Raw genomic sequence first — 20,184 nt, 5'->3', positions numbered from 1 at the left:
TAGCCCTAGCCCCACTAACAACCATCACTTCTTGCTGTTTCTTAGCCCCCCCCCCCCCCCCCCATTCCCTTCTCCAATCCCCCCTCCATGAGAAGCGTGGCCTTACACGAGAGAGAGACACTATGGTGCTGTACTGCTCAGCTATTTCATCCCTTTCACACGCAGCCCTGAACACCCCCTGACCTGTGAATGTAGCGCTCAGAAGGGGCTATTTCTGCATAGCGGGTCAACAGCTCGGATGGCTATATGGGAATTTCTCCCTGTCTGTAAACCCCATGACTAGGTCATGTGCTGACTCTACTTATTTCCTTTTAACAAAAAGGTTTTACAAAAGAGGAGGGGATTTCCCCCCCCCCCCCCCCCCCGCCTTTTCCTTTCTGCAAAGGCCACATTCTCCGGCTGGGTTTGCACAGAAAACAAGCGTGCTTTTTGTTCCCTCTGCATGGCTGCCCCAGGGAATTTCAGCCTCCTGTCCTTATCTCAGGCTGGTATACGATACTGAACATTTCTAGGATCTCCCAGGTCTTCTACCACACTCCGGGACTTGGCTCAGAGCCAATCATCCTCATGTCCCATTGATCATTTCATTGTTCCCCACCATACGCTGGAGACACCAATTATATCTATTTCCTGCTCCCTGGCCAAAAGCCTAGCTCAGCCACTTTCATTGCATTAGCATCGAGACAGCTTTCCTTTAGACTCCTAATGTAAGCAAGCTCCCACGCCTACCTTCTGCATCCTGGAGGATGCAGTGGCATGAGGAGTGGCCAAGGAGCCTTCCCTTGGGCAGGAGATGTGGGAAATGGCAGCCTGAGCACTTCTGTCCAGACAGCAAGTCCCACCTCCCAACCAGCCACCCCCACATGAGTGAAATAAGAAAATGCGAAACAGAACTCATCTCCGATATTCCCTTTGCTAAGAAGAGAGGCATCTTCCCCTCCCTACTTTCTTGCAAAGTTAGGTTTTAGCATGGCAATCCAGTCACATTCTGCAGAGCTGGAAAAAGAGCTAAAGGCTCAACCCATTCTGTTTTACTATCAAGAAAGCAACACAAATTGCAAGAAATGATGCAAACTGTCTAAAGCAATGCGGGAAGGCCCATGAACATGGGGATGAACACACAGAACCGGAACTGTGTGTACAGTCTAAACTCCAAAACTACATCACGTGCTTGTTCCAGAAGTAACATCCACAATAAAGCCAGTTGCTCAGACACAATCAAATCCGTTACCCAACCTACCTCTGCCAGTACGCACAATTACTCTATCACTACTGTCTTCAGCTTCCTAGCCTTGAATTACAAAGGCTGCTGTACCAGTGGGTCTCTTGAACAGCATGAGCCTAAACAGGGACAGAGGGAAATTTACCCTAGTGCCACTTCACCCCTTCTCACCTATCCTCTATTAACTTGGGCAAACGAACAGGCTACAGGCAGAGTACACAGATGGTGCTCCTAGAGATCCCAGTAAGACAAATCCGCAGGGAGCTGAAGACGCTGGCTAGGCTACCGTCTAGCCACACTCATGCTCTTTCCAAGAATGCCCAGCCTATGCACTCACACAGCTCAAGCCAATTTCAGCTCACACCAGCAGAGCTGGTTTTGACCAACCACCATCCTGCTGCCAGGACATGGCTCTCTTGTCTTCCCGTGGCACCGATGATGCCCAGTAAATTAGGCATTTCATTCTTACTCTTTCTTTGCCGCTGATTTCCAGTTGTATCTCCTTCTCTCTTAGCTTCTTCCACTGAGTATAATACTTGGTCAGAGGTGTCCCCTCCTCTTTGACCTGCTTCTCCCATTGTTCCTGCGGAGAGAGGGGGTGCAAATTTAAGAAATGTTTTCAAAGCAGTTCTCCAATACAACTTTGGCAAACGCAGGGAGTCAAGAGCAGAGGTTAAGACCCTTTCCCAAACCACCTTTTCCCAGCTTCTAGGTAGGAAATTGGCAACCACGACTAAGAATGCAAGCAGGACTAAGTGTGAATTCAGGCACAATCATTTAGGCAACTGGTGAGTCAGGAGCAGTGCGACTGATCACTCTCCTTAGGTAAAGCAATGCCCGGGCACTGCAAGGAGATCAAAGAAAGCCAAAAGATGAAATGGACGGGTTGGCCAATGCAACAGCTTACTTACGCAATACTAAAGCACAGGATACCAATGGCACTGAAGGACAGCATAAGGTCCTCGTAAAGGAGCATCTATAAGGTGGCACATAAGATGCTTTAGCTTATGGAAGATCACCAAATTTTCTCAGCATGCTGGCCTGAAATGTGCGTTCCCAGATCCCCATTTCTCCCTCCTAGAAGAAGCCTGATTCTCAGAATTGCTAAGAACTCACAATAGGCTCTCCTAAAATAAGCTCAATGACTTCTGGGATCCACTATTACTATCTTGGCCTTGAACATTCACTTCTACTCTAGCTCCAGTGAGAAGACGCTGACACAGAAGTCAAGTCAGATGATGCAGCCTACTGTAATGAAAAAGGAATTACTTCAACTGAAAACCTGAAGGTAGGTATCAAAGGGACAGATCAGAGGATCTATCAGGACAAAATCTGTCCCCTGCTCCTTCAATGGAGGCATTTGATCACTTGCTCAGTTCTTGCTTTTTAATTCAGAAAAAAGTCATGCAAGCATTTACAAGACCTAAGTACCAAAGATGTCTGATTGCCTTTTCCCCCTGTTCTACAGCCAAGTGTTTATTTTTGAAACAAACACTCCCCTGCAGGGTCCTGGACTCATCCCAACCTTGAGAGAGCAGAGCATGAAGAAGTGCCGAGCCTGTTTCCGCTGTCCAAGCAGGGAGAATAAGGAGGTACAAACACCGTAAATGGTGGGAAGCAAATTAGATGGTTAAAAATCCTTTTACACTTCAATCATTTGGCATGCTAGTGCTGAAAGGGGTGGTGGTGGTATGTCATATTAAAATACATTCTTCTTAACCTGCCAACATCCCTTTAACTTAAAACCCACACAGAACTGTACCTGTTAACTGGATTACCACAGTGCCCAGAGGCTTTGCATTACCCCACAGTAAAAAGTCAATCTAATGTAAGCAGAAAGATGTGATATACAAGTAGGAATTGAAACAGGCGAAGGAGGAAGGAAACGAGCAACAGGAACAAAGGTTAGCATAGATACACTCAAAGGTCAACACAGATCCAAAGAGTATCCTGAATCCAGGGCTGAGGACAAATCCAGAGCTCTGTATGGGCAGCTGTGTGTACACAATGCTCCTGTTTGAGGGTGGGAACAAAAGGCCAGACCTTCTTCACAGGAGAAAACACAGCAGCAGCTCAAATATTCTTCAGCAGATCCCAAATCAACTGCTTCTGGGGAGCTGAGCCCCAAAACTAAGGAGCTATGGTGTGTTGGCTTCAGCCTGTGAGCTAAGGTGCAGGAAAAAGTTTGTTTAAAGAGCAGTGTATGAACAAGAAGACAGAAAGAGCAGGTCTCGGCAACGGATAGCAGCGCAGAGCTCCCAGCTTACACAAATAAACAGGTACTCAGTGTATGCTGTGAAGTGAAATGCAACAGTCTGTGCCAGCTCTTGATTTGGCCCATCACTGGGAGGGAAGTGGAGATGATCTGTGGTCTCTGCAGCTGGCACCAGGAGCTGAACTTTGGCAATTAAATGGCGACCAGCTTGTGTCACCTGCACTCTAATGGCGCAGAATCTATTTATGCATCCTACAAGAGGCGCTATCAATACTGCATCAAGCCAAATAAGCCCTTTCTGGTAATCACAGGTCCCAGACTCACAACCCCCACAGGACTGTTTGTAACACGGCTCCAGGTCTGCACGGCTGGAGCCTGCGTCTGCTCTCCGGTCTCTTCCCCGGCAGGCTTACTGAAAGCACAGCTGATGTACTGCCGACTCCAGCAGCACTTGCTAGCGGAGACGCCAGCCAGCAGACAGCACAGCTTTACTGTCGATCTGACCCACCACTATGGCAAGAGGAGTAATTCCCGAGGAATACAAAGTCACCTCATTTATAGATCAGGCTCATATCAGGCTGCCAGCTGCAATCAGGCAATTTGTTGATGCTGCTTGGGTATGGACAGCTTCTGAGAAAGACCCTTCCTACAGAGGGCAAAAGTCTATTTGTTCTGTCTGATACAGCTTTTTTGGTTTTAAAGTGTGCTGGAATCCAGAGATAAAAAAGACCATTAAAACACTCCCATCTTTCTAAGTCTGAACACCTCGACGGGAATTTTGAGAGAGTGGATGCCATCACACCCACTTTAACCATTTGCAATTCTCCTTCTATTACTGCTTTGCATTACCGTGCTGTCGGGCAACACCCAGCATGGATCAAGCCCACAGTGCTAGCACCTGTACAAATGTAACAAAGATCATCACCCACCCTCCAGAAAAACCTCCCATCTGAAATGTGAGATGGGGATGAATGCAGAAGATCTGGAAATCTCATGGAAATGAGGCAATGCTTTCCATCAGCCCATTCTCCCGCTTCACATTTCATTAAGCGTAACAGCCTGCTGGGCTGCACTGTTCTTAAACGAAGGATCCCCAGCAAAGGTCTGCCTGGGAGTCACAGAGCTGTAACGCAGCCCGGCACACGCTGCGGGTCCTGGTGCAGTCTCTTCCCTCCCTGCATTTTCCCCTGCCACACTAGTGCAGACGAACCTAAAATCAGAGCTGCACATTATGCATCTGGATTCAACTTCAGCTGCACTTGTTATGGCTCCCCTCACAAAGACCTTAATTAGTATAGTAACCTATTAGCATTGTACACTCAAAAAAGCACTGACTCTCAAATAATAACCTGCTTCTTACCAAAAAAAAAAGAGTTAAGTTTTCAATCTTAAAATAAAGAAGTCTGGCTGAACACTTCTGGTGTGTCTATCCCTCCGTACCACAGATCCTGGGATGCAAGGAGGGATCCCTCCACAGTCCCTCCATGTTAAGTTAAACATTGCACCACGATGCTCCCCCCGCAACACTAAGTTCAATCCCCAGGCTGTTTCTTCTTTAAAATTATATAATAAAGACCCCTAGGTAAAATCCAGCTTTCTAAAGCACGCCTGCTACTCAGGAGTGGAGATCTGATCACATTCACAACCTTTATTCCCTTCATTTAAACCTATTTCTCTGTAAATTCCCCCCAGGAAAGTCGCATTTCAGCATACTGCATGGAAGAATTACCTCAGAATTTGGGCTCTGCTCCCTACAGTGGAGCAGGCACAAATGCATGGATGTGAATACCAGAGAGCATTTGCTTTCAATTGCTCTTGCTGGCAAGGGGGACATGCAAATACCTCCCCTCCCCTCACCCCTCTCCTTCCCTTCCCTTTTCTGGAAGCGTTTGCTCTTGAGAAGTGCCAATGCCCCACATATCTTGGAGACAGCCTGGCAAACTAAACCCAGCTTTCGAGGGACACTCCAAATCATCCTGGGAAGCCCAGTCTCTGCGGGAGCTTTGGCCCTTCTTGGGAATCTACACCATCTGCTTGCAAAGGAGTAGGGGGATAACACAGGGCCACCTGGGCACAAAAGATAACCCACTACGGCTCTTCCACCTCACGGAAGTACCGAATGGGCTGTTTCCTCTGCTCCCAGGAGCACTGATATCCCATTAACCGAAGGAAGAGAAAGGCTCCCTTCTCCCCTAAGACACCACCACAGTGCAAAAATACAGATTGCACAGGCAACCCAGGCATCCTCCCTGAGCAGCACTTCACACTGTTGCTCTATCCCCTTAAACGGCAGAACAGCCGTCTCCAAACAGGCTTGGCAAACTGGTGCCTGCTTCCCTTAACCAACCTCCCTTACTCAAGGCAGGCTGCCTGTTGCTGCCCCTCCAGAGCCAACCCTGCCTGATTCACGCTACTCAGCCACCCAGATGTCCCTGGGAAAGCAGGTGCACCAATGTCAACTAGGAGACATACAGGCAGCAAAATGTTAAAATAATCATTTAGTTCTTACACAAGGGACTGCATCCAGCGTTGCTGGGAAAAGCAGACGGTGGCAAGAGTTGTTGGAAACCCTGTTTTATTTAGCCAACGACCTTCCCCAGCTCATCTGTTTCATGGAGAGCCCTAGAGGCTGAAATCTCTACCTCTGCAGAGTGGGTGGGTGGCCACAGCATTGCCCGCAAAAAATACAAAAGAACAAAACCCTAACCACTTCACTCCAGACGGGAGGCATAATTTCTCTAGCAAAACAGTCCAACCCAGAATGGCATTTACAGAACCAAAGACTACTTAGTCACTTCAAACCCAGTTCCATCAACCCCTTAATCCCAGAATAGCACTGCTGTGTCCTGGCATTGATACGTCAGGATTTCAAAGGCTAATTTTCCTGCCGTGCCTGCCCCTTAGTGTCTGAAGACAAATTAGTCTGCACTGCAACTTCTGCTCCGTGCTCAGCTCCACGCCAACAGGTGGAGCTTTCAATGATGCAGAACTCCAGACTTTCCAACGATACCATGTGGCCAGAGAGACCACTCAGACCCATCAATTACCTTGCAGACAGAGATATTTCCACCTCTCTCCTGCCAGGCAAGGAAGAGTCAGACCCACTACTTGCTCTCACACAGAGCAGCGTGCACACACACAGTTCACCTGCTATCAGGCTTGCAAAGGCCGCTGTGCCGGATAAAAAGCAAAGACAAAAAGTCCAACCCAAAGGACACACAAACAAAGCTTCATTAACAAGGCTTCCTTCCCTTTGGCTTCATTTACATAGGGCCTGGATTTCAAATACCTCAGAGTTTAGCTCAGGTCAACAGGTCCCCAAAGAAGGATGGAGCAAGGACACTGAAAGGAATGTCCTGACAATATGCTACACCATCCCTAGGAGGACCTGGCTCAGAGCAGGCAGCCTCCTGGAGCAGGGGAAACATGGAGAAAGGCAGCATCTCTCAGCCTGTTAGCCAGATGGCCAACTATTAGCTAAAACACCCTCTAATATACTGTTTTCTAGCTGTGCTACAGTTCATTTCCTAAGATAAGAGGGGGGTCTCCATCATCACCTTAGTCACTCCTCTTCATCTCATCACTAAGGTACAATCCTGATGTTTAACTCAACTGCTCCACAGGCCCTGTGAGACACCCAGAGCCACTGTAACTTTTCTAGGTGTCGAATGTGCTCAGCATTTTCTCAGCAGGCTGGATGCTTAGGCTGCAGACAGAAGAATATACCAGCATCTCTCTTGAAAAGCAACTGCAGTGCCCAGGATGCCCGATGACTGCTCTTATGGCTCATAACTTTCCTGATTCTATAGCTCTGTCTCCACAAGGCCCAGGAAAATGGGGAAAGGTTTGCCTCAGGATCCTGAACTGCCACATATCAGCCTGCCAATGGCTTCGTTGGGGACTGGTCTCTACAGACTAGGAGGAAACAACATGCTTACAGAGGCAGCAGAATCCCCCCTGTCACTTTAGGCACCAACTGGCACCTACATGTCAGGAATGGGATGATGAAACCCAAGAAACTTCTCAGCAAAGGAGATGCCCCAGCAAAGCAAGGCGCTTCCATGCATACGTGTGTGTGTGTTATAATAGAAGGGTATAATTTATGGACTGTGTTTTCCATGAGGCTCTTGGCTGCAGAGTCTTGCCAGCTATAGCATCAGAGCCCTGCCGAGTTCAGTTGTTTGTGAACATCTGCCCCACCCCACACACTCCCGTTTCCATGATCTCGTTGTCCCTCCTCCCTCTGCCACCCGCTCAATCCCAGCAGCCAGAGTCTGACTGTCTTTCCAGGAAGCCCAATCAAAGCAGCAGACTCACCACAGACTCCCTGCTGGCCACGCCGAAGGTAGCTTTCTGACGCCTGCTGGCAATGTAGGCAGAATTTTCCTGCAGTTTCTCCAGGAGCTGCCGGATAGGCTTGCAGTAGTTGGCAATCTTGCATTCCTTCAGGAAAGATTTTAGCTGGGAGGAGGAAAAGGAGAGGAAGAATGAAAGCAATGTAATAGTTTCCATACACAGATCTCATCAGCAAAAAACCATTTCCCACCCCCAGTGACAGACAGCATGGGGTGCCTTTTCCCTTCAATTCATACCATACTCCAATGTATCACCCATATTCAACCCTGGGGGTCCTGCCACTCTGGGCTGGGAGGATGCAAAGAGTTGCAGTGATAGGCCAGATGTTTGTACACAATCCAGCGCAGGGGCCTTGCTCAAAAACAGCTCTTTGCACCCTTTAACGCTGCTGCTTTCTGAAAAAAAATATGTATCAGTGGAGCTCAAGCAGCCAGCAGGAAAAACGTCTATGGTCTCTGGGGCCTCAGCTTCTAGCTGCCATTGTAGTTACAATATCACTGTCTCCTGCTCAGCCAAATAGTAAGAGGGACTGTGGACCAGATGCATGGACACCAGGAATAACAGAGGATACCTGCGGACGCTAGATGGCCAAAAGCACAGGGAAGCCAGGATTAGAATGGGGAAAGGTGTCTGTGGGTTAAGACTGTAGAACACCAGTGGATATTGGAATGGGAATACCAAATACAAGAGGCTGCCGATGAGCCTGATGGCTGGGATTGAAGACAGAGCTTGAGAAGAGACTTAAAATTGGGGTGGAAGTGTCTGTGGACTGGGAGTTAAGGGTCTTTTGCATAGCTCAGTAGGAAAACTTGGTGCTGCTACAGCAGCAGAGCTGTGGGTCAGGACAGATGGCCATCTGCAGAGTCACATGGGGTGAAGTTTGCTTAATGTCTGACTGTACCAACCCAGCTCCAGCTGGCACCACTGATTTTTCAAGGGCACAAACCCACACACCCACCACACAAAAATTTACAAAATAACACTCTCTGTGGACAAGTTGTGCAGCTTATGTCTAGATAATTCTTTCTTTTAGACCCAAGGCCTTACATGTAACCCTCAGGACAAGAGCCGGTCTGCCAGGAAACCACAAACCCTACTGCTGCCTAAAAGGGCAAGGACAATCCTACTCACAGACAATCTGCTCCTGCCCTCTCTCTGTGCCCAAAGCACACTTCACTACTCTCAGACAATGAGACTTCATTGCAAACAGAGCACGTTTTGTGTTGTTTTCTTCTTTTATCTCAGTAGCCTTGTCCTCAAGCAAACCTCTTTTCTCCCCACCAAAGAAGATTTCCCCTCCCAATACAAACCACCCTCCAACACCACTATACTGTTCTGATACCTCCAAACTAAAAGCTGAGGCAGCAGCGGACGCTCTTGCTGACAGAAAGAGATGGGGGTGTCCAGATTGACTCATGGCTTGAATTCCAGTTTACTACATTCTCTGCTAACAGTTTTGACCAACCCCAAGACAAGCCTCTGGAGTGCTGTCCACATTCTGCAGTCCAAGCTCTTTGCTAGAGCCATATATATATATACACACACACGCACACACTACACAGACACTTGATTTAGAGTAAGAGATTCAACACGGCAAAAGAAAATGGTTAACCACAATGGAACCTTCATCTCCGCTGGGTTCTGCAGATGCTATCATGATAGAGATAAAGGGTTTCTAGTCAGCAAATGCAGTACTGCCTTCTCTACTTATGGCTTCAAATGTTCTGCCTCAAAAGACAGAGCTGGGGGAAGGAGGAGTATGTCTCCCTCCTGCCAAGCCTACATGTTGGCTTGATCTTACATGCCAAGTAGGTAGGTATTAAATGTTTATCAAGAGGTGACAGTCACACCTACCTAGCCCCTCTCTGTCAGGACACTGCTCTCCTGATGGGTATATTGCTGCAGGATCTGCTGTCTGCTACACACATGGAGAATATCCCCCATTACCTAGCAGCAGGGGCTTCTCTTGTCCCTTTATCCTCAGCATATGCCCACCTGCCATCATACATCCAACTCAGAAAAACGTGAGTTAAAATGAACACCTTTCCCCCTTTCCACAAAGCAAACAGCCCATTAAACAAGTACAAAGAAACCATCAGCAAAACTATTCTTCTACTGGTGAAGCCTGTCCTACCATCACCCCCCCTTTCTAAAATACTTATTTTTATAGGTGCTGCATATTTATCTCCACTGAGAGATGCATTTGTCATTCGATTTATCTCACTTGATCCCCACAGCTGCAGCCCCAGATCCATTTCATCCGCTGCCACATACATTATTATTTTTCTTTCGTTGCAGAAGTGTCACCAGAAATCCTGCAAAATCTCAGGCTCTATCTGTGCAGTTTGGTGTTGTGTGTTCGCTCTCACAGCCGTATGCTTCATTTCTTCTTTCCCCCTCCTCTCTCCTACCCCTGCAATCCTTCACAGTCCCACCACTATCTGCCACAGATATTAACGAAACATAATGAGATTTCAGTCCTGTGTTAAGAGGCAGGGAACACAACCAAGAAGGTAAAAGAAGATAGAGAGGAGAGAGAGAGAAAGGGACTCTGTGTATGCCTGTTTCTACTCTGCCAAATACAACCATATCTTTCCAGAATAAAAGTAATCAGAACATAGGCGTGTATGTGTGTGTGCATATATGTCGTTAACATCTCACGTCAGTTCCTAGCTAAGCAGCTGTGTGATTAGTGGGATTGATTCTGTTGAACTGCCAGCCTTAAACACCAATGGTTTATACCAGCAGAGACCACAGCAAAAACTCAGCTCCTCTTACTGTAAACGACGCAGGGAACTATAAATTATCTGAAGCAGCTGGGTGCGTGTGTTCCAGGGAACGCAAATCAAGCCCAATCCCCCACTCACAAAAAGCAGAGGGAATATTCAACTCGGGACAGAGAGCGAGCAGCAGTAGGAGTGGCTGCTGGCAAAGCAAACCGGCACCTCCTGCCCTTCTGTCTAGCTGCAAGTCACGTCTAGATCATGCCACCTCCTGCCTCCACCCAGCAGTACCTACCCCTTATCGACACCTGCCCAGTTTTTCCCTTTAACCTCCCACCTCTGCTCTGTGATGCCTGTCAGGGCTCTAGAGGAGGGAAGAGGCAGTCTCTTCCAAGCAACCAGACACACAGGCTCTGCACTCCGAGCTCCTCACCAGCCTGCGGAGGCAGTGACCGCCATGGGGTCGTCCCAGCAGCTGGGCAAAACAGAAGCCTTTGAACTGTCTCCCGCCCCTACCGGCTCTCCTTTCCTTTGATCTTCCCTGGGTGCTTCCTGCCTTCCAGGCAAGGGGGTTTTAAAGTTCAGTTTGAAGGCAGTTCAGCCTAGCTTCTCCCAAGGCCGCTGACCAGAAGACAAGGAACGCAAGCCTCGCCAGCTGGAACACAGCCCCTACGACACGGCACTGAGAGAAGCGTGAGCTCATCAGGGAGGAAGAATCAGGACAGATGGATTTTTACAGTTAACTGGAACCGTTCCAGGAGAAAAGCCTCCCCCCCACACTTTCCCGAAGACTCTGAGATTTTGGGAAGCTAACCTCAGCACCCCAGCCCAGCAGACGCCACGAGGCTGTGGTTAGTGGCAGCCAAATAGGAATCCGATAGCATTAATTCTCTGCAGAAATACAGGCTGGTCCCAGGGTGTGTTTGGAAGCCACAGGGTGCTTGGTGCCAGAGGGCTGTCAGCCGTTTTTCATTCCAGCTAGAACATCGGCTCCGACAGCTTCGATGCTCTCAACAGCTGCTGGCTGAGAGGAAAGGGCTTTGTTCACTGCCGATAAGTGAGGAGCACGCAAAGCGAGAGCAAGCACAGGAGCTGCTCTCCTAGCACCGAGAGTGCCTGTCAGCTCACATTAGCCAAAGCTTCCTACTGCCAGCTAGGCAATGGCCTGTGCCAGGCTGCAGGGACCCAGCCAAGAGTCATGCGCCTGACAGATGCCAGCCTATTACATACAGCAGAAACAAGGAGATTTGCCTCCCAAGCAGCCCGTGGGTCCCAACCGAGACATCGCTCCCATATCAACCAGAGGCATCATAGCAACAAGGTATGCAGACACAGGGTCTCACAGCAGACACCAAAGCAAAGCAGAGGTTCATGTCCCCATGGAGGATACGACAGCAGCTCTCTACCAAACTTGTATGACACCCGCCACTCGTGAGTTAAAAATAGAGAGGACTGGGAGGAAGGGAGGCAACAAGTTCCAACACGTTTGCACTGAGCAATCTTACCGTTCAAAGCAGAGAGGTCACTGTTCATTCAAAACTGAAGCCACCCAGCTAGCAAGGTATTAGGGAAGGATTATGCGCCCAGATGCACAGCACTATTAGGCAGTTTTATTGCAGGCAATGAAGTATGTAAACATGAAGTAGCTAGGAAGTACACCCTGCACCGTGGAATGCCGAGGAGAGGCAAAGGAGACTACTTTGCAGCACTGCTGTTAGGTGCAGCAAGGAGGAGGCACGGAGACAAGAATTGTACTGTTTTGTATGGAGGGACTTGGGGAGAAAGTGCCCCAGTTAATGGAGACACTGTGGAAGGAGGGAAGATTGCCATCTTGTGGAGAGCACGTGAGGGAGGTCGTAAGGCAAGGAAAAGTATGGGCTCACAGAGCACAGGTACTGCTCTGAGACAACACAGCAATTCGGACAACTCTGAATTGCCAAGAACTCACCTGTGTTCACTAGTCAAAAACACATCTCTACAGCAGTTATGCAGCCCTCTGTTCCACTTTGGCTCCCAAAAGAGTGGCTCACTCCACAGCCACCTTCACCTACCTTCAGCCTCCTAATCAGATGCAATACCTCTGTTCCTCCCCAAGAATTCCCCAAAACGCAAAGAAAAACTATAATTAAGAAAAGGTAAATGGCGCTCTCCTCACATTGTGAAGGCCATCTTGAGTTCGGTGTTAGCTTTAACGACTTTATCCCACTCTGTTCACGTTCATGGCATGACCGAGAAGCATCTTACACCTTACCTGAATGACAGTGGGGAGAACCAACTCTGGGAATCCAATACTGTAGGCCTGGCAATGGAGATACTCAAGCATCAAGTCATAGAGCTGTTCAATGAGTCCATCCTGGGTAGGGGAAGCAGAAATAGAGGTATCAGATAGGAACTGAACCCTACAGTGCCCAGATTGGGAAATGAGTCTCCAGCCTTACAGGACAGGAACACAAAGCATATTGCTAGGGCAACTCTGTTGTTCATAGAGAAGCTGTGCACTGTTGGCCGCTTACAGAGAAGCTGTGCGCTGTTGGCTGCTGGGGTTCCACTTACTCGGAAGGCCTTCTCCTGCAGGTTGGCATTGGAAAGCTTCAAGATCACTGCGAAGTTTATAGGCTTAGCACTTATGCGTCCTGGCTTCTTATTGAAATCCACTTGTTGGAAAACCTACAGCAGAAAAAACCGAGTGTAAAGATGATCACACCGCAAAACAAAACAGATACCAAATGACTCAACTAAGATCATGCAGTTGGTGGCAGAGCTGAGAAGACGATCCAGAAATCCTGATTCCTGCTTGCCTGTTCTGATCACTGTACCACAGCTTTCTTAAACATCCTAGCAAGGGACAGTTAGGGAGCAAACACCAACCACACTTGAAGCTTCAGAGACCCGAGTGTGAAAGATGCCACAGAAGTATGAGGTAAAAGGAAACCAACACAAGCAACAGCACAAGAAACTGGAGGTTTGTTTTTCAGACCCGTGCTTCTAATGGTCAACAACAGCACAAGAAACTGGAGGTTTGTTTCTCAGACCCGTGCTTCTAATGGTCAAAAAGATCATACTACAAAGCTTGAGTGTGTTTTGGAGATGTCGTTTTGGAGCTGTCCCTTAACGTGAGAAGCTTTTCAACAGCAAAACTAAATGTTGCTTACACCAAATCCATTACCCTTTTACTGTCACTGAAATAATTGTCCCAGGAAGCAGAGAGACCAGTAAGTCCTTTTCACAAACACCCCTTGCCAGGCAAGGTTTCTATTCTAACACATTTCCCATTGGCGTCCCTTGTACCAATTATAACTGAACAGCCTTTGAATAAGTGCGTATTATTCTCCATGGACACATTTCATTTTACAGCAAGGGACATGGAGAAAAAACGGCCCCTTCCCAGAGTTCAAGAGGAGACCATGCACCCTACTCATCAAAATGATGAGCGCACGTGAGATCTAGGGTACAGCTGGATGCCCAGTAGACTAGTATGCAACGTCAAAAGGCAGACCTGCACCTTTGCTTTTGTGTTTTTCCAGAGCTTGTTTAATGATAACGGTTGGGGAGAGGAGTATTTCTGAAACAGAAGCTAGCAAGCTTACATAGTAGAAAGAAGAAAACGGAGAGGAATTTTACATGTGTGTGTGACTGGCTCTCCAGGGTGGCATCTCAAGTTTGGTTTTAATTAAGAAGAGCCATTATTGCCTTAAAACTTAACAAATTGTAATCAAGACCAAGAACTATGAAAGCCTTTTCCCCACTCCCTCCTTTTTGGGAGGAGTTTTGCAACTTCCCGGGGGAAGAGTAACATGAATCAATGAGAATTTCCATTCTTCACTTCCCTGAAAGGCTGTATTTGGCACACAGGAAAGCTATCTTCAGCTGAAATCAGCTAAAGCCTGAATCTGCCTCGGTCCCTGCTGTCCCGGGCAGATGTCAGGCGACAGGGTACACTATCCCAATAAGCCTGTGCGCTGTGCTGCTCTTTCTCTGAAGCTGTGTATCACAGCTGGTTGTGCGTCTCACAGGAGGGAGGAGCAAAAGGTTTCTAAAATGAGGAGCAATACCAACATGCCCTTTCCCAGCCTGGTAGGGGCGGATCTCCAGAGAAAGATGGCAAGAACTGCAAAAACCACTTGAGCGGGGGCAGGTTCCCAGAGACCCCCATCAGGGGATAACAAGTGGCAATGAAGGGAGGTGTTCACTCAATGGGATCCTGTGCGCTGTGCTGCTCTTTCTCTGAAGCTGTGTATCACAGCTGGTTGTGCGTCTCACAGGAGGGAGGAGCAAAAGGTTTCTAAAATGAGGAGCAATACCAACATGCCCTTTCCCAGCCTGGTAGGGGCGGATCTCCAGAGAAAGATGGCAAGAACTGCAAAAACCACTTGAGCGGGGGCAGGTTCCCAGAGACCCCCATCAGGGGATAACAAGTGGCAATGAAGGGAGGTGTTCACAGCAATGGGATCTCATTTAAAAAAAAAAAAGCCAACAGTTGGTAACCATTTGCATATCTGATGACAACCATTGAGGGGGGCTGATGAGGAGAATACCCTGCCCACCCATACTTCTGAGCACCTCAAAAGCAACCTACAGTTCCTCTCCCTGTCCCCAATGCTTTTAAATCACACTCCTGAGCAGGAAATAATTTCTATTCCTTCTATGCAGCAGCAACACATTCATCATCAGACCACAACCAGCCCAGCAACGTGGGGATACAGCACACTGATTGCTAGAGGGTGAGGTGAGGAAGAAAGGGAGGGTGTTCAGGTCACATGGATGCCCCCAGGCCAGAAAAGCATGGAGACGACTATTGATTTTTTACATTTTATTTGTCAATCCAGGTTATTTGGAAGGGAGGGACAAGCTTGGTGGCTTGTGAAAACAAAGAGCCCTAGCCTAGGGAATCGATGCTATAAACCTCGTTATGCACGGTTATTTCTTTGGCCAAAACAGTAGTATCGATCCCTGAGGTCAGACACGTTAAAGCAAAAGGCGTCAGGCTCCGTGGGATCCTAACATGCCGCTACGCAAGCAGGGAAATGCAACCAGAGGTTTTGAAACTTTCCCAGGAGGTGCTAGGGAGCCGTTCAGGACACGTGGGAAGGGGGGAAAATGTGGTTTCCATCTCAAGACTGTGCAGAAGGGATCAGCTAACAGCCAGACTGAAGGAGAGGATGACTGATGTCTAGGAATCCTGTGGCAGGGTGGAAAGGCGATAATGAGGGACTAGAGGGCCAGAAAATGTCAAAAGCCAACAATTTGGCTTAACTGATAACCACTAGCAGACAGAGGAAAGGACAGGGGCAACATAGGCAGGAAGGAGAAGGATTTTTGGCAATCTCAAGCTCACAGTTGATTTCCACGTGGCTAGTCGGAAGGGTGCTCAGATATACAGTATACACTGCCAGAGTGCAAACCAGAGAACCAACTCTGCACCCCACAGCACTCCCACTGTATTGCCCCATCCGTCCCCCCATTTCTTTCCCTCAGGCTCTAGCAAAAGCCTCCCGGCATCTGCTTTGATCACCCCAAAGCTGGCTGCCCCAGGCCAGCTCACAGCAGGGATACAGTGCTTTGCTGGGCCTGCCTGCAGGTTTCCCTCAGGTCTGTCAGCCACCCTCCTGCTTCACTGAGGGAAGGGCTGAGAGCGCCTAGTTAAGCTGCTCCAGCAGAATCTGATTATTGTCAAGTTCAGAAAAGCTGCCCAACTTTCTGCAGAAGCCGGCTTGAAGCACTCAGTCACAAAACAGTTAAGGTTGGAAGGGACCTCTGGAAGTCACGTAGCAGGGTCAACTAGAACAGGTTGCTCAGGGCCATATCCAGTCACATTTTGAGTATCTCCAAGGAGAGACACTCCACTATTTATCTAGGCAAACTGTTCTAGCCTCACTATATACAATTGTTGGTTTTTTTTTTCCTCCAATGCTTAAATGGGACCTCCTGTATTTCATTTTCTGCATATTGCCTCTCATCACTAAGTGCCATTGAGAAAAATCTGGCTTCAACCTCTATTCACAGAATGGTTGAGGTTGGAAGAGAGCTCTGGAGGTCATCTTGTCCAACCTGCGCTGCTCAAGCAGGGCCATCTAGAGCCAGCTGCCCAGGACCATGTCCAGATTGCTTCTGCGTATGTCCAAGGATGGAGACTCCACAACCTTCCTGGGCAACCCATGCCAGTGCTCAGTGACCCTCACAGTAAAAAACAAAGTGTTTCCCGATGTTCAGACAGACCCTTCTGTGTTTCAGTTTGTGCCCATTGCATCCTGTCCTGTCACTGAATACCGCTTAAGAGAGCCTGGCTCCATCTTCTATACACATTTTTATACACATTAGTAAGATTCTCCCTGAGCCTTCTCTTCTTGAGTCTAAGCAGTCCCAGCTCTTGCAGCCTCTCCTCACATGACAGATGCTCCAATCCCTTCATCTCTGTGGCTCTTCACTAGACTCACTTCAGTATGTCCATGTCTCTCTTGCCCTGGAGAGCCCTGAACTAGGCACAGCACTCCAGCACTACCAGCTGTGGTATCACTAGTGCTCAGCAGAGGGGAAAGGCCAGTTAAATTGCTGGCAAAGCTCTGCCTAACGCAGCCCAGCATGCCGTTGGCCTTCTCTACTGCAAGGGTGCATTGCTGGCTCTTAATCAACTTGTTGTCCATGTCCTTTTCCGCAAAGCTGCTTTCCAGACAGCCCCCAAGATGTTGTTATTATGGGGTTATTCTTCCCCAGGTGCAGGATGTTGTATTTCTCTGTTGAGCTACGTGAGGTTTCTGCCTGCCCGTTTCTCCAACCTGTCAAGATCCCTCTGAATTGCAGGACACTTATCTGGTGCATCAACAACTCCTCCCAACTTTGTATCATCTGCAAGCCTGCTGATGGTGCCACTCTGCCCCACCATTCAAACCATTAATGAATATGATAACCAGTATCAGCCCCAGTATCGATCCCTGGGGTACATCACTAGTGGCTAGCCTCTAGCTAGATTTCAGGCCACTGACCACAGCATGAGCCTGGAAGTTTGGCCAGCTGTCAATACACCTCACAGTCTGCTTATCTAGTCTGCAATTCATCAGCTTGTCTGTGAGGAAGTTATGGGAGATGGTATCCAAAACCTTGATAAAGAGAAGGTAAACAACATCCACTGCTCTCCCCTCATCCACTGAGCCAATCATCTCATCGTAGAAGTCTATTAGATTGGTCAGGCATGATTTCACTCAACCCCTGGTACCTGCAGGGATGCAATCCAGAATTTAAGAGCTGCAATATAGTGGTGGAGGGAGGAGAATGAGGAAAAAGAAAGATACATCTTCCATTGGTGCAGTGGTTCAGCTTAGTCTGTCTAAAGTTCCAGTTTTTCCTCTCTGTGTAAAGGAGGCAAAGAGCTCATGTCTTGTAGAAAGCTAATTTCAGATTTGTGCTTAAATGCGTGACTGTGTCCAGCATTATCAATTCTCCAACTACAACCTTCGCATCAGCTGATTTCCTCTGACAAAATCCACTGCCCACTCCCATATGTGTTGCACTCCAGGCCCCTGGGGACTTTCTCCAAAGCAAGCTGCACATCCAAAACAAGACTCAAGCCATTTAAGTGTCAAAGTGAAAAACTCATGCCTTCCTAAGCATGTCAGGGTTAACCTCCTCTCCCATCCCTCCACAGGGGAAGCCAATTTTAAATTGGCATGCGAAGTCTGCCTGTGGGGAGATTTCCACCTTGTTTATCCAATACCTGCCTTCCAGTGGATGAACCACCAATTTTCCTGCTGCAGAAACTAGTGCCTGTCACACAATAATTGAAGTGATAAAAAAAAAGCCTGGGATCTCACAGGCCCTTCAAGGGAAGTAACAATACAAAAATAAAAGCCTGCCTGCTTTACACTCTCTCCCAAGCCACCTCCTCCTATCTAAAATGTAATGTTAGCAAGCTGCTTCTTTTGCTGCATCCTGGAAAGCAGAGTCAGAGGAGACAGCACTGGATGCCCACGCTGGGGAGCATCAGCCCTTGTCAAGATGCATCAAGCGGCCAGCTCTCATTTCTATTGGCAGGGGCTTGGGGAATTCCTGTGCCTACGGGAATTGCGCAAACATTCAATCTGCCATCTCTTGAAAGCAGAGCAGCGACAGGGCTGAGGCAAGAGGTAGCAAGAGATGGGTTTCCTTGATGGAAAGGGGGAAGGATAGAAGAGTTACACCGTCACTTCTTACACAAGAAGCTTCACAGAATCTACACTCTAAGGCCATGCAAAGTCCTCTCCAAAAAGTGCACAAAACATCGGGTCACAAACTCCACAGCCATTCTTTTAGTGCACTTGGGTTCAGTTGCAACAGTGACAGAGCAGCCTTTCCTCCTTCATATCAAATGGAGCATACCTTATGCTGGGAAGGCTTCATTCCACTCCCCCAACCCCAGTCATGCCCCTCAAGTCTACTTCTGCTTAGTACCAACACACTGATCAGATCCCTCAATCTCAGATGGTTTGGATAATGGGCTTAAAATGGATTTTGTTTCATGACATGGTGTGGCATGGGATTAATGTCTATTGACTAAGTCACTGCTGAACTTGTGAGCTGGTAGAAACAGGGTCATAGTTAAACCACTAGGCTGGGCATCAGAACACAGATTCTCCTCCCAGCATCACCACAGCCACCTTGGGACTTAGGGCAGGTCACTTCCCCTCTGTGTGCTAAAGCTTCCCACCATCTCATCCACACAGCTGGAATACGCCTCCTGCCTGAAGATAGCTTGCGGAGACACACTAAGGGTTGTACGAGTGTTCAGATACCTCTAATAGAGCGGAGGGAGTTGGGAAGAGATGGAAATATAAAGGGAATAGCCCTGAATGCTCTTGGGAACTCCACAGAATATTTGAGGGATCCCTTGCAGGAGATAGGCAGGAAGAAGGGAAAGGTTGACAGCTGCAGGGAGATATGGGAGTCTAACATCATGCCAGTCACCTTGGGTTACAGAAGGAAAAGCAAAATAATTGTTAAAGTAATGTGAAAAAGTATGCAAGCAACACACATTTACCCTGCCCCCATCTCTCCCTTGTCACCAACACCTGGGCAAGCTAAGCCAAGTAGTGCCTCACAAACAAACACAGCAGGATCGGATGTGGTCAAGGGCTTGTGGAAGCTGGGAGGAAGCTCAGCATGCAGTGTGGTAACGTCTGGCTGGGGCTCGACACAGATTACAGCCGAGGTGTTGGGGCCAGAATGCAAAGCGGGGGGAAGGCCCCGAGGAGGGCAAGGCTTTATGTCTCAGAGCACTAAAAAATAAAAAGCAGAGAAACCATCCTCGCCCCAAGCTCTACTACCCCAGAGTGGAGATGCCTCTGCTACTAAATCTGGTTGGCAGGATTTCAAATATGCATGAACAAGAGGAAGGAAGCAGGCGAATGGCAAAGCCACACAGGCCAGGGCCAAGGAGCAGTGGAGGCGGCGGGAGAGCAGGAGGAGATTTATAAACATCGCTGCCTTCCACAGGCTCAGAGGATGTGGTTTGCAAAGGACGTTTACAACAACACAAAACCACAAAAGCCTTTGCTTCAACAGAACTTCATTAGGAATGAACCCAGCTGACTCAGGTCATTTATTATAGAAGTCTCCCTCCCTCCTCCTCTTCAGTGTTCAGCCTCATGCTGACCTACTGGGGCTTCTGCATTCCTCACCCTTCTTCAGTGAAATTTGGC

General features: G+C 48.3%; 1 protein-coding gene across 1 annotated transcript in view; it reads right to left on the bottom strand.

Moving 5' to 3' along the window:
- NOC2L (NOC2 like nucleolar associated transcriptional repressor) overlaps nucleotides 1-20,184 on the bottom strand; it is a 55,299-nt gene that overhangs the window by 15,689 nt on the left and 19,426 nt on the right. Inside the window, exons 12-15 of the mRNA XM_009274244.1 lie at nucleotides 13,070-13,183; nucleotides 12,768-12,869; nucleotides 7,755-7,898; nucleotides 1,692-1,805 (exon numbers count right to left, since the gene is read on the bottom strand). Coding sequence (XP_009272519.1) covers nucleotides 1,692-1,805; nucleotides 7,755-7,898; nucleotides 12,768-12,869; nucleotides 13,070-13,183 — 474 coding nt within the window. The remainder of the gene's footprint in view (nucleotides 1-1,691; nucleotides 1,806-7,754; nucleotides 7,899-12,767; nucleotides 12,870-13,069; nucleotides 13,184-20,184) is intronic.

Source organism: Aptenodytes forsteri, unplaced genomic scaffold (assembly GCF_000699145.1).
Source record: "Aptenodytes forsteri isolate BGI_AS27 unplaced genomic scaffold, ASM69914v1 Scaffold16, whole genome shotgun sequence".
In the NCBI taxonomy this organism is placed as follows: domain Eukaryota; kingdom Metazoa; phylum Chordata; class Aves; order Sphenisciformes; family Spheniscidae; genus Aptenodytes; species Aptenodytes forsteri.
The sequence above is the reverse complement of the archived record's forward strand: the minus strand, read 5'-3'. Positions and strand labels throughout refer to the sequence as shown.